Source organism: Anopheles stephensi, chromosome 2 (assembly GCF_013141755.1).
Source record: "Anopheles stephensi strain Indian chromosome 2, UCI_ANSTEP_V1.0, whole genome shotgun sequence".
NCBI classification, from domain to species: Eukaryota; Metazoa; Arthropoda; class Insecta; order Diptera; family Culicidae; genus Anopheles; species Anopheles stephensi.
The window spans coordinates 79,286,557-79,301,873 of record NC_050202.1 but is presented as its reverse complement, the minus strand read 5'-3'; the positions used below and the strand labels follow the sequence as shown (position 1 = coordinate 79,301,873).

The following is a 15,317-nucleotide window of genomic DNA, read 5'->3' as shown; positions in this document are numbered from 1 at the left end:
CCTCTGAGACATGGACTCTGTCCAAAACTGACGAAGCCCTCTTAGCTGCGTTCGAGAGGAAGATGCTCTGAAGGATTTTTGGCCCCGTATGTGTGCCGTTATAATGACGAGCCTTACGAGCTGGTCTTACTATCGTGCAGCGAATGAGACTCGCCAGGCTCCGGTGGGCTGGTCAAGTCATGAGAATGACACCGGACTACCCAGCCCGTAAAGTCCTTTTAGGCGTTGATGCGTCCGCCAGAACGGCCGGTATAACGGATTGGCAGACGACGGCGCTGAACCGTGAGCGGTTTCGAGGATTGTTGCAGCAGGCCAAGACCGCAAAACGGTTGTAGCGCCTGATAAGTAAGTAAGTAAGCATCATTAGAATTTTCAAGAGCCTGTCCAATAATTTCACTACTTTTATCAATCCTAAATAAATTGAATTTTTAATACCAACTTCCCTCAGTCCATCAACCGCGCAAGCACAATAGAGGAAAACAAAGCAAACGGATTGCGCCAAAAACAAAAAACAAAAACCTAATTGCTATTCTGCCTTTTCTCTTGCGCCAACGGTACCAGAACAGTATCTTGCGCCCCGGAGTGTTATGCAATAAAAATCGAACATTCATTGAGCGTATCGTACAGTGCGGCCAACCCACCCGTAACGATGCCAGCGGTACAGTTAATTCTGCGCCCGGAAGTAGTTTCTCTTCGGCGTAGCATAATATTTGACTACATCGATCAAGCTGCTGCTGTTTGTGTCCGCCCCTGGGGGAGTTATAATGAAAACGTTGACCAATTTATATCTATCTACTCTCACCGACTTCGTACCCCGGTCGCCACCCTTACGCCCGAATCCGAGCTCCGCCCTGCGCCGCTAGTGTTCCATTCATGCAAACGAGATACTAACATCGAACCTGTAGCACAACTTTGGACCGAATCAATTATCCTGTAGCTATTATTTCTTAATTTATCGTAAAGTTTACTCACAACAGAAACACCCACCAACTCACCCACTGCCAAACGCTCGTGCCCTATCTGTCTCTCGCTTTGCCTATCCAGGTTCGGTGTCCTTTTGCCCAAACGATACCACTCACACACAGACACACTCCCAACGGTTGGCAATAATGCAGAGCCGGAACTTCCGATAGGAAACTATAACTTCCCATCAGCGGTACCGGTTCGGTGCTGCGCCGAATGCTGTAGGAAATGCTGCCCTTACCCCAGCGGCATCATCATCATCCTCGGTCGCGATGGCCTCGGTCTATTGATCGTAATCGTACCCACGTCGTGCGTCGCATCACCCTTGCTCCCGACGTTCCGCACAACAAAGCTCCTGTGAAAGCTCCAACAGTGGGAACGAAAATGGGGCCTTGGATAATACGCCGGGCGCCCAAGAATATGCGCCAATTCCGGGCACGAATTCGTATGCCACACGAAACTAATTCACCTGCTTCAAAATGATGAGCGCACCTGCAGAAGAAACGTGGCAGAATACGTGGCTGCACAAAGCTTCCGTGGCGGTAGAATTGAATTCAATTTCCATTCAACTACGGTTTCGAATATTTAAACTCTTCCATCAACAGCACCCGAGCACCCCCACTTCGGGTATCGCCGAGAACCTACCCTTTGGGGTGGCCTGAGATGGTAGAAGGTACGCGAGTATATACAACCACCATCACCGGGTTTTTATTCTCGTCACCTCCTCGCTCGCTGAAGGACAAAGTTATTTGCACGGTGGCGGCCGATCAAGGGGGGTGGGGATGGAAAATTTTAATTACAAAACAACTGCTCTCACTCTGCGCGCCTAATAATGTCGGAACACAACCATCCACCCAGCCCCGGGAAAAAAGCTGGTGAAGCCCTGCGAGAGTTTATTAAAAATTGATCGTCCATTTCCCGTTTGGCACCGTGCCAGTCAAGCTTTCCCGACGATATCCCAACGCGATCGATTGCGAGGCCCGGCTTAAAGTTAGGATCCGGGGCAAATTTTGGGACTGTATCGCCAGTGCAAAAGGTTTTTGAAGTACTCACAAGCTTTTTGGGGAAAAAAAAAAACAAACCGTCCCGATTTTCGACCCGATCAAGATATGGACAAACTTTGTCCTACTCACACAGCCACGCAAACCAAAACAGCTCCCCATCAGAGCCACCCCCCACGATGTACAACGCTCGCAGCGTTTCTCAACCGTTTCTTAGCCTGATCGTGAAATTAGTAGCGAAACAGTTTCGCACCAACTGCAGGACAAAGTTTAGCAACTATTTCCGGCTGAATTCGTAAACTGGAAACCACACACACAGACGCACCCCCGATCCCACCGAGACTTTTACGGATTGAGGCGGCGGTTATCCGTTGACAGTGGTGATAAAAATTTTCCAAAAGACTGCCCCGCGGCAGAGAGTAAAAACTTCGATTCGTACACGCGATTATCTTCGCGCCCGACCAGGCGGGTGTGTGAAGTTCTTGCAAATTCTAATCCTCTACCCAGTCGACTGGTGTGCCACTCTCATCTTCATTTTAACGAGTCATTAACGTTGAAGCAGCCGCCACCCATCTGCTCCCGAGCCCGATTTGAGTGAGGTGGACGAAAACGTTCCGAAACGTTCCGACTGGCACATAGCGACGAAATGGAAAACAATCACGATTTCTTACGCTTTTGTGATGATCGTACCGTTTTCACGGTACATTTTCCCCAGCCAACGGGCACAACCAGCAGAAGGACATGTCATGGGGGGGGGAGGGGGAGAGGGGAGAGTCAGTGAATGACGTGTAAGCAGCTGGAGGCCGGCCAGACCAGCCCGGACGGTGGCGTAGTGGAATGCTAATAAATTGCGAAAAATAAACCTACCGTGATTATGTGCTCTTAGCATACTTTCAGTTCGGCTTTTTTCTTCTATCGCTCTACTAGCTGGTTGTCGCGCGAGTGTGCCAGCGGCCCACCGCGTTTTCTATGCCGTTTTTTGCATACATTCTACTTTTTTGTTGTTGTCTCTGGTGGTCCTTTCGGTTATCCCTTCACCAACCGCCGCCACCAGCAACGGCGTCCACATTTAAGCGAAACTCACAGAACGGGAAGGATTCGGACTGTGGTTGTCCCTGGAGCAGTAGTAGCGTTACTGCTCTGACTCCCCTTTTCTCCTTCTTCCCGGTGACTCCGAGTGAGTTGAAAATTGAATGGCATGTTGCACATTCGGTGCATAAAAAAAACGGGGTGAAAAAGAACATACGCCAACAACAAAAAACAACCGTCATGTTTTATTGTTTAACTGCCGTTTTCCGCTTTTCCGCCCATCCCCTGTCTTTGTGTGCATCCTGTACTTTTCACCAGCTTTTTTTTTGCTCCTTTCTATGACGCTGGGCCACGAGCGGGTGTGAATAGGGGCGTTGTTTTACGTTGTTATGTTTTAAATTGTTTTTAAGCTATAGACGCATGATTGCTTCGGCATATTGCTGTTCAATTTTCCGCTCAACAGGAAAGCACCGGCGCTGGCTGCGAAGTGGCATGGTCGGACGAAGCCGCGTTGGACTAACGCGTGAAGGTGCGATGTAGTACATCGTGTAAATTGAGCCGTTGCCTGATCGTGAAAAATGAGTTTAATTTGTAACGGGGTGCACGGTTTATGTTTTATAAATTCCTTTAAATATCAATTTCAATTTTGCTGCCCGTAACGATCGTTAGGATTGAGCATTGGTTGTACATAAAACACAGGCAAAACTAACTGGACGAGGCAAAAGGATTTTTTTCGCCACAACAAACATGTATCAGCACAGCACACCCTTGCTAAACGGGGTTCGCTCCGGTCGCTTATCAATTCGACTTTGAACTTAGTTGTAGGTTATTTGCAAGCACTGGGTGACGATAGAAACAATAACCAGCGAGCAAAGAACCTGTGCTGGGATGTATTGTTTTCCAACCTCACCCCTTCAAACCTCCTCACACCCCTTCCGACGTCCCAGGAGTGCTCAAAAGCTCTAGCTAATTCGTTTCAGCAAAACCACCGCCACCAGGCTTCGGCACAGTTCACATGAATTGTTGCGCGAACAGGAGCTAGCAAACGGGTGGAAACACTGCTAACACAATTACCTTCGCGAATCGCACCTCGCCAAACAAATCGGTGGCAAATTGCAAACACACACACACACACGCTGCACACAAAGCATACGCCACTAACGCGCGACTCGAAACAGTACCGCGTTGTCCATTGATTGGCACGAACATAAAATAGGATGACGAAAAAAAACAACACCCTCTCACACACACGTACAACTCCATTACAGCGTAACGCAACTAACTATTTGCAATAGCGAGACACTGTACGAACGCAACAGCGCCGATAACAGCAACAAACAAAAACCGTATGAAACTATACATAGCACGCCGTACCACGAGGAATGGTCAGCGAGGACCGAGGCGTGCACCGAAGGCACTCCTTTAAAATGGATGACCGTGTTGAGCAAATCGAAACAATGAATCGAACAAATCAACGCCCAGTCAATTGGTTCGACAGTGAGTAGCTGCTCCTTTTTTTTTTTTTGCTTAACGTTTTATTGTGTTTTGTGAGCAGCAAATGGCAAAAAGTGGCCGCCTTGTTAACCCACTCTTAGAGCAGCTGGGACCAACAAAACAAACGACCGGCATCAGCGAAACACACACACACACATCACAGAGGAAGTGTTTCTGGGTGAATAATTTAGAATTCGAAAGGGAAATAATGGAAACGCCGGTGGGATGCGAGTGCAAACTCTGCCCGCGCGAGGAGCATTTGAAGCTCCAATTACTGGAATAATTAACTAAACTGAGCAGGTGATTAGTGCGCCAAATACGCGGTGGCAATCGGTTGCAATTCCTTCTAATTCCTAGCTGTGGAATTTATTTAGCAAACTTTAATTGGTTTGTTGCTTCAATTTTGTGGTAATGATCAATCAAACCAATCAATGATCGTCCAAAAATATCTTCCATAATTCTAGCTGCCGAGTATTACAGCTAACTTTTTCCCACAATAGTTGCACCGCAGTCAGCAATATTATTAGCTAGTTTCGTAGTAATAGTTTGGATAGGTGACAGCTGATAAGTGACATTGAGTGAAGGGGATGTATAGAATAGAAACGTATCAGGAAAGAATTGAGGATTAATCACTTCAAACCCTAGCGGAGTCGAGAGCAGAATACAACAGACACTAGTTCTTCCTTTAAATTATCCACTTCTTGAGCAGTGTCCAGCAATGGCTTGAACATCAGTAATTTATATCAGATATCCTGAGAAGTCCTGGTTGGGCGGCTCAGTGGAAGAGGCGACAACGGCGCCAGTCTTTATACAGCAGGACCGGGGTTCATATCCCATCTGGACCGTTCCCCCGTAATGAGGACTGACTATCTAACCCACCATGTAGTTCTAACTCTTCTTCTTTATTGGCACTACAACCTCGAGAGGGCTCGGCCTGCCTTTTCTGGCTTTCTGTTACTTAGTTTTCACCCGTAGCAAAGTAGTCAGCCCTGCGTACGGATAGGCGGTCTGAATGGGATTTGAACACCGGACCGAGTTCTAAGTCTAGTAAACCATAAATGACCGGTATGGGCTAAGAGGTCGTTGGGCCAAGAAGAGAGAGGAGTCTCAGTACGCAAATACGTTTCTGAGATATGAACTCTTACCAAAATTGACGAATTCCTTTAAACCGCGTTTGAGAAGGAAAAGCCCCGAAGGGGTTTTGGCCCCATATGTGTGGAACGGCAATATCGAGCTCTAAGGAATGCACAAAGACCTCAATATTATGTTTTGAACTAGGCTCGCCAGACTCCAGTGTATTGATCACGTCATGATGGTTGACACCGGACGACCCAACCGTGTACGGGTCTTTTAAGAACTTAGGAAGAATTGATCCATCCGCTAGGGAAATAAAAGCCAAGTATAAATAATTTTGAATTTTGTGAACTACAATATTGAACAATTAAATGGAAAGAGTAAGTCCACCAAACAACACCCTTTAATTCCATAAAACCCGATGGTTTGATGAACAATTTCGAATGCTCAGCTAATTTTTAAGGCTAACTATATTAAAACGTGGCAGAAAACCAATAGCTCGTTTACCCACACTGACTCCAACACTGTAAATACTTGAGGGACAACAGTACAGCTGGTGGTTTGTTCAATTGACCTTTTACTGATTAACCGTGTGCGCCGCTGTCATCCAGACCGGATGGCTTGTTTGCAACCATTCCCATCGCAGCAAGGATACTTATCGCTTTGCCGTTTTGCAGCACTGCACAAACACCACCCGGTACAGCATTTTCATAATACACAGTCGAGGGAAGCCTCAGTTCGGCAAACAGTTCGATACAAACCCGCACTGTACCCAATCTGGCTCCTGTCCGTCAATATGGCCGCCCATTGCCTGTGTTCCGTTTCAATTAACTCATTTTACAGAACATTGTTCTGCGCAAAGTCCGACGCCCCCCACGGTGGGATAGAATCTGGTGCGTTTCTCGATAGCAAACCGAAACCCGTTGCGTCCGTGGAGGCGAACAAATTGAATATCGGTCACGCAAACTGATGGGATTAGTGTAACAAACATCACCAACGCTGCACACAACTGCAATGCCGCCGCCGATGTGATGCAGTAGCAGTAGCAGCTGCTTCAAAACGCCAAGCTGCCATGAAATCGATGCTGAATTATTTAACAGGCTTAGTAATTGAATTTCAACCAAGGGGAAGGATAAAAAATACTATACATATTCGCTAATACCAAAACTTTGCGCATATATTAAATTATGAATATGGCGGCCAGCTCCATATCGTGGGTTGTTTAAAACTGCATGATCGGGGGAGGGGAAAGTGGAACGCCTCAACAGTTTTTTTTATAAAATAAATAAGCAGATTGATGTATAATCAAATTGTCTAGATGTCCTTAAACACGGCAAGCAATGAATGGAACAATGACCACACAACGTGCCGTTCAACAAGAAACACAGCGCCAAACACCTAATCGATGCCTTCGCTAAGAAGCCGTTTCGAAAAAGCCATTCAACACTCTTGGGACACTGTTTCTCGTGAAAGATAATTATTTCCCATATCTCATTAACCTTGGGCGCCGTTTGATTGAGAAACAGCATATACATTAAACACTAGCGACCCAGCACGTCCACCGTGTTTATGACAGATCGCGTAACAACGCATTCGCCACGTACCAGTATCATCTTTCAATCATCGCTCTGTCCATTCCCCTGTCCCGATCGGTGTGCTGCTGGTAAATTGAAATCAGAACGCAGAACGCGCCATATAATGCAATAAACTGCGTTTCCACTTTAAAAGCCTGTACAAAGCTCAAAGGCACACTACGGCAAAGTGCATAGCGCAGCGACCGGAATCACACCCCACGAACCTCGCAATATATGCACATGCAACAAGCGCAAATAGTTGCGTCGAAAGGAGGGGAAAAAAATCAATCATTAAAATCAATCAGTTCAGCTTCAAGCGCAGCCCACCCGAAAGGACGAACGCGAGAATGGCTGCCCCGGGACGGGCGCCATTCTTGTGTGCGGTTGCTATTAAAATCAGGTCACTGGCTTTCCAAGCTTAATTCAATCAAGTTCGGCCACGCATCCCGCACCCGCTGTCCCATGATGCAATTTGCATCATGCACAGTCGCTGCACTTGATCCCCGACCTTCGGTTGCTCGTGTTGTATGAAACCAAAAAACTAAAAAATAATTAATTTATTGCAATATACTACCGATATTCGTACGCCAATATTAGGAAGCACAATTGGGACTGCTCTCGACTGCTCGGCTGGATGGGTCGGATCGGCAATATGCATACGGCTTCTTCGAACCAATCGGCACCAGCCACACGAGCGCCCTCCACCAATGGATGATGCCACCAATTGCAATGCTTACCCGCTGGCTCAAAAGTGTTTGGGAAAAGTTGCTGCCCAGTTGGCAATCAGGAGGGCTGAAGCACCAACAAACGGACAAGTGCCCTTTTGCCAAACAGATGCACTCGACAGCGGGGTGCGGGACAAGGTGCGTACTTGCCATCATCATTGGTTTTTGTTTACAATCTTTCGCACTTTTCTTCCTGCTTTTCTCGTTCCCTTCAAACCATACCCAAATGAGCAAGCGAACACTGCCAGAGCCGCAAAGTTGGGATAACGCTCGATCAAGGGATCGGCAAAGCATCCGGGTGTGAAGGTGCCTTTCTTCTCACCAAAAAACACCGAGCCCATCGGCGAATTCAAGATACCATGCAGCATATCGCACTATTTGTCTGCTTTATTAGGTGTTTTACTTTTCCGAACGATCAATAGTGACGCATCGAGTTGGAAGGAAATACTTGACAGTTCAATGTAATGTTTAATGTTATCGATTTAACTACCTTCATGCGCACCGTGTTCGGCAAACATTTATGCAAAGCAAACAACGAATCAATGCGCAAATCATCTGCACACACACACAAACTGCGATATGCGTTTCCATCCGGATGCTAGATCAGCTCACCACTTCCGGTAGCGTATTGATTGAAACACTCCGACGTTCGCACACGGAAACTGTGCAACTTAAATGTCTAATGCCTGCAGCAGTAACGTGTCCGTATGCCGTGCCACTATTTGCACTCTCGAGCCACAGCGGCTTTTATGAGTTCTGTAGCAGCATGCATTCAACGGTGGCGCATTATGTGAAAATTAATAGAAAATCTGTGCTACGAGCGATGGCAGAATTGTTCTGTGGGCCACTTAAAATTGAACAGTGCTTGGGAATAGTGAAATTGTTGCGTTCAATAGAGCGTGCACTATGGCTGTTACTTTAACGCATTTCAATGGGAACAAATAGTGACGAGCAGGTTCCATTAGCTCTTTCAAAGCTAATGGCTGATGGAAGCGTGCTACGAGCAGGCAGATAATTTTAATTCATTTTTTTTAATCACATAAATACTGTTCTTTGGGGTTTTCCCCCTTTATCGCCTGATTGATTAAGTATTGTTATTTAAAATTATGAAAAAAATATTTTAAAATTGAATAATTTTTTAAGAATCTTCATCTCTCTGATCACCCTGTGTCTTAGTGGTCCACCCAACTATATTTTTTAGTATCAGGTCTTGTATCTGTAGTATGCTCATTTGGCTTGGACGAATTGGACGGCGTTCGTGAAACATCTCTTTGCGCCGGTTGGCACGGCAACGTTCGATGAGATTCCCAATTAACTTCAACAGCAACGATTAAAAAAAAATTGTTAAGCGTAAAAACACAAAATTAAGACCCTGAACCATTCATTCTTGTCCCTAAAAACCTGTATCAACTGACTGCTAAAGCTCGGAAAGAGGATAACTGATCGCAAAGTTGTCCAATTAGCACCATCACAATTAACCATTTAAACCATGTAAACTGTGTTTTAAAATTTTCCTCTGGTGCACGCGCTACCGGCTCTATACAAAAGACCCAGTTGTGCGCAAATGTATTATAAAAGCCTGTCCATCCTAATTGAAGCATTCGATTACCCCCGCCCACCATTTTCGCACGCATGTGAAATTTGTTGCTATGCTCCCGAAATCGGAACCGATTCGTGGAAGCAACCTCACACCGTCCGTAGGCCCCGCGGGTTTGCAATAAAATGAATCAATTTGGTGTGGCCATTTCACGTCGGAATTTTGTGGAACACCAAGGCTGTGCCACCAGGGGAGCTGGAAGATTTTTATCATACTAACCTTGCGCAAGGGGAGTCGCCTGGACGGCTACGATGCCACCCGTCGGTGCCGCCGCAACCCCGTGCAGCCTCGATGCCGGACGGGGCCCCGAGTCCGGTGGTGGGGCCCGCAGTGCGGATGGGGGCCGGCACGTGAGGATGAGAAACACCCCGAATATAATCCTGTTCATTATCATCCGAACGTAATGACATCACCAAATGCTCATTTAAATTTTAATTGAATGCACATCGGATAACCATGACCAGCGACTGCCGGGGAAACACGGTGACAACAGGAGCGCCCGGGGATGGGTTGGACAGCTTTTGATTAGGCGTGGTGGGAACGAGGGTAGGACAGAGAGAGTGAGAGAGAGGTAGGTTACTTGCTGCCACCCGCTACTGCTACAGCTACGACCGTATCGGAACGCCACTATTGCACTATTTCGCACTTCACTAGCGACCATTACGACGCCACCATCGGTCGAATGTGCGCAATGATCACCGCCGAATGCTTCATCTTCCGAACGCGATGCAAGATGCTTGCCACTAATACCCTCGCTTCTCACTTCACGCACGCACTCGCACACGCTTTCACTCGGTACTATCTCACGCGGACGATTTCCACTGCACTTCACACCCAAAGCTCACTCACAAACACCACCTGGGCGCGCAACTATTAAGCTACCAGGCGCGGCATATGCTCCGGCAGGTGGCACACCGATCGACACCTTTCGTTTTGCTAAACTAGCTAATTGTAATGCTACCGATTCTCGTTGCCTGTTACACACTCTATATCACAAGGAAGAGAGATTAAGAAGGAGAAAATAGAAGAAGAAACGACTAAATCAGCTCGACGCTGCTTGTAATAAATTCTCCCCGCCCCGAAGATCCCACCAGGGAGCACCACTTTTTTTTATCGCTCTAAACACGCAGTTTAACACACCACACCATGAATTATGGTGCGTTCGGACCTCGGGACCGTTGGCTGGACTCTGGGAGTACCCGTTGTTCATACGCGCGTACACCGAACCGCATCGAAACCGTGCGCGCACACATGCGCCCGAAGGAGATGGCCGACGAAATGAGATGCCTTTTCTACCGGCCAGCGTATGGTGTCCGGGGTCCGTTTCCCAACCCGGGGGGGGAAACGCCGGAAACGCTAGACACACACACACACACTCACACAATCGGTGGCGCTACGGCGGCACTCTTATGCTGCGATCTAACGGAACGGTTTGAAGAGAAACGAAAAGAAGAACAAATAAATATTAATTATTATTAGTACGTTGCCTTCGGTTGCGTGGGTGCGCTGGGTGAAGCTGGCTGGCAAAAAGGATGGGATTTTGCTTTGTGGTCTTCGGTTCACAGCTCACTCTTGGGAAGCTTTGCCCTGCCCCAGCCCCCTTTGGGAAGGAAGTTCATTCACTGCCCGGCGCGACGTCGTTTCGGCGAGGGGTAGCTAGCCTGGCTAGGTGGTTTGTTCTCTGGGGTGAAAATTTGAATTACTTTACGGTCAGTGCACGGTCGTACGTGTGCCTTAGTTAGATAGCCAAGCAGGGCACACATTGCATAGCCAGTGCGCGCACACACACACACACAAACATTCTGGTTTAATTTTATTAATTACATTTATGGTGCATGTGCTGAGTGCTAATTCTTTTTGTTTTCATGTGTTGTTGAACTTTGCCGGCCAAGAAACGATCATTCATAGTTCTTGGAAACTGAGCTGTTGTTGTAATGAGACCATGCACTTTCATTAATATGAATTTGACTTCCTTTTTTAAATTAAACAAAAAACAACAGAAATATTTGAGTACAATTTTAAAATTTTTAATAACTGGACTCGTTGAGAAGAATCTTGAAAAAGTTGTCAAATCTTCGAACGATTTCAAAGCTGCATATGATAGCATAAGCAGGGTAAAGCGCAATGGAGCTCGTTTGGAGTCCCGGTTAAGTTTACCTTGGTAGAATGACAAGGACCCACACATATGATGTCAGAGTCAGGTTAACGAGGAGGGAAAACTGTCAGGACTCTCTCACTACTCTGTCAGATACCACCAAGGATCTGTACCAAGAAGATGGGCTTGCTTATCTTCTCTGCAACCAAGCGCTAGCGAGGACCACCTTCCAAGACTTAGGGGTCGAAACGTTGGGGAGAATCTCTAATAGGACAATCTAAACACAAGCATACGCCGTTGGCACAGACATGCTTGGTTTGAGACTAAAATTATTAGATAATCAATCCTTTGGTGGGCATCCAAACAGCTAGCTTGACTTAAATCGGTTTCACCAACCAACGTTTGAACTACATATGTAAACATGAACAGGAAAGGGGGAAAAGAGATCTCAGAGGTCTCAAGCTCTCAGAGACTCAAACCCTCTATAAATATACGATAAAAAATGGTTCCACCAAGATGTTGAAAAAGGCGCAAGGTTGTGCGAGAGGATTTTTGGCTCCGTATCTGTGAAAGGACCATTGAAAAGCCGGAAACAATGGCAAGCGCTATGAGCTAAATAATTAGTGTACAGTGAATCAGACACGTCAGTCTCCAGTAGGCAGGTCATGTCATAAGACTTACACCGGCGGACCCAGCCCGGAGAGTAGTATTAGACAGTCCACATGGCATGGAGCATGATGGCCCGAAAAAGGCACCGTGGCATTGGATTTGCAGATGACGGCGCTCGTCCGTAAGCGAGATGGACCAATTCTTCAGCAAATCCTGCGCTGCTCGTTTATCGTATTGATTTAAACCAAAACATTGCATTGCATACTTTACGGAGCTATAAAGTAAACATCAGGAACCAGCATAAACAAGCGAGCAGCCAAACAGGTAGCTGTCGAGATATTTGTTTACAATCTATTTGTAATCTTTATTGAACCATGCTAATGAAATTCACATTTAATGTAATCATGCCTACCCAGTGTAACGCAAAGGAAAGTCCTATAAACGTCCTGCTAAAGCGGCTCAACCGGAAATGTAGCGAGGTTTCAAAAGGCAAACACAAATTTGTCGTTGCCAAGCAGTTGGGGAAGAACTATCCACGCAGCATAAACAGCCTGCGGCGCACCCACACACACACACACACCGCACAGCATCTTTCTTTTATCTCGAGCGAAAGAACGAAAAATCGATAAAAACTAGTGATCGACCCTACAAACGTTAGCACGCTGGAAAAATACGTTTCCCCGTGGGTATTAGGGAGAGCATGCAGGAAAACAAATGCTGCACCACACCCCACAAGACGCTGGTCGAAGGAAACAAAACGCCGTCTCCGTTTCCTTTATCACTCTATCACTTCACCATTTGACCCTTGTTTTCGATGTTCATCTCGTGTGCGCCACCGTCCCGCCACGAGTTTCGCGCGGTTTTCCAACACCCGCCCAGTCCTTACCGCCCACCGCCTTATGTCACCGGTCCGGCATAATGCTCCAGGAGTTGAAATTTAATATCTCCCAATCGTCTCATACCCCCGCACCGCACTCGTCCCGACTTTTTTTTTATATTATTTTTATCATTTTCACGCGATTTTCATGTTCGTCCCATCGTGCATCCGCCAACCTTTCCTTCGTTCGATTTTTCCAACCACGCCACAAAACCGAAAGCGTCTTTCTTTGTACGGAATGTGTGCGGATTGTTCGTGCGTTTTCTTTCTTTCGTTTTTTCTCGGCTCTCACTCTCCGCATCGCCTTTTCGGCTCGACACGTTTGCACTTGACTTTAGCACGCCCTGCCAAGCTGCCACACGGTGTCCCTCCGTGCGGTGGCTATAAAATGCGTAAACCGAATCCTTACGCAAGCGAAAATGTGGTTTCGCCACAAAACACACACACACGCACGTGCGCATCTTGCATCTTTCGTACCGTTACCGCCAGTTTATGGGCGAAAGAAAGGAAAGAACACCACTAAATCGGCACGGCAAAAGCAAAAGTTCCATTTTCTTGCTGGGGCGTTCTTTCCTTATCACTCCCCACAACAGCAACACACAAAAAAACAAAACAACGGTTCGTACTGTCTTCCCCTATTGAGTTGGAAACGGTTTGGTCGATTTTCTTGCACGTCCAAAACTCAAGACACCTCTAGGTTTTTCTTTTGGATGAAGCAGACGAGAGCAGTTGTGCGGAAACAGGGAAAGCAGGCCTTCATTTTTCACGCGTCAAAATGGAAAAGAACGGCCACAGAAACTGGAACTCAGGGGCAAGGAAGGGAAGGAATATAGATAATAAACCCACACACACACATGCAGGAAATGGAAAGAAAAAAAAATCCCATCGATACAAACACAGAGAGCGAGCAGTAGAACAGGACATGAATTTCCTTACCAGAATGTGCAGACGTTCCGGGAAGGAGCTTCGTTCTTTTTCCCCGGAACCGCTCGCTATTGCTTTGATGCTAATAAAAATGCTGAACTTGACACTAGCACCGAAACCCACACGATATACCTTTCGATACCGCTTTACCCATCAACAGGAAGGACATTTTTAACAAGGAAACGCGCTCAACGCACCGGAAGAAAAGGGGGATAGTCTCTCCCACCTACCGAATTGGTTTTCCCCCTTGCCGGCGACAGGACGAATTGACGCCATACGGCGTAAACACACGCACAAAAACAAACCTCGAACGCACCCAAACGGTCGGGTCGGTGTACATTTAGTCGGTTGTGGTTGGTCGGCTGTGTGGTACTTCAGCGCACAGGTTTATGTATTCCATTCATGATAATAATGCCGGTAATATGGTAAAACAAAACGGGGCACGGAACCATATCGGAAGTATCTGTATGAACGAGCTCGAGTGGGCATAACGAATCCTCGCATTATCTTCCGAGAAGTTCCCGATTTCGATGACAAACACCAGTCGATACCCAATTCGTCCTTCAAAGGAAAATGAGAGAAAACTGTCCGGGAATCACTGTTTAAATTTAGGCGCGGGTTGACTAATTCGTATTGGTAAATTGTACACGAAAGATAACGAGCGAGCTAAAGTGTATGAGAGAGAGATAGAGAGCGAGAGAGAGAAAGCGAGAGAGAAGAAACGAAACACCGGAAGATAATCCCTCAGGACCTACCGATAGCACGCCATCTTTAAGTGAATAGGTTGATGGGGTTAACTAAACATCAAAGGGCTTTCGAGAGTTCATACAACTCGAATGGCGGAAATTGTGGCCACTAAAACCACCCTCTCCGACAGCTTCCTCCCCCCACCCGACAAAGAGGTTCAAACGCAGAAAAGGATTTCTATAAATGGTTCCATTTCACTGGCTCGGGCACGGATTGAAAACGGGCAATGTCCACACAATTCGGGTGGACTGTTTGAAGGGAAAGCTCACCCCAACGGGAACAGCGATGGAGCGGTCTGTAGGACTATATCGATATTTGAAAGCAAAAGCATCTCTTCCAGGGCCAATGCTTTTCCGATGGGTTTATTTCGTGCCGAAATCGTGAAGATACTCTACTTAATTAACAGATAGCATCAACAAGAAATGAACTAGTTTTCGTGTGTGTGCTAAACTGGATTCTGAGACTTTACTTCTCGTTTCAGAATCCCCATTTAGAACCAGCCTTAAAGATGGTGAAACTGAAGGAATTCGCTTCATTTACAATGCACATCTCGGTAAGGGATTTCTTTTTGTTTATTTCATTTTTTTGCTGTGTAATAAACGTCAATT

The 15,317-nt window shown here is 46.6% G+C and overlaps 1 protein-coding gene across 9 annotated transcripts in view; it reads right to left on the bottom strand.

The window, feature by feature from the left end:
* LOC118505437 overlaps positions 1–15,317 on the bottom strand; it is a 137,162-nt gene that overhangs the window by 118,692 nt on the left and 3,153 nt on the right. For 5 of the 9 annotated variants that reach the window (XM_036041222.1, XM_036041225.1, XM_036041226.1 and 2 more), the window contains exon 2: positions 9,677–10,443. In XM_036041222.1, the coding sequence (XP_035897115.1) occupies positions 9,677–9,851 (175 nt within the window). In that variant the 5' untranslated portion in view covers positions 9,852–10,443. The other 4 variants (XM_036041228.1, XM_036041224.1, XM_036041229.1 and 1 more) reach the window with 3 other exon arrangements.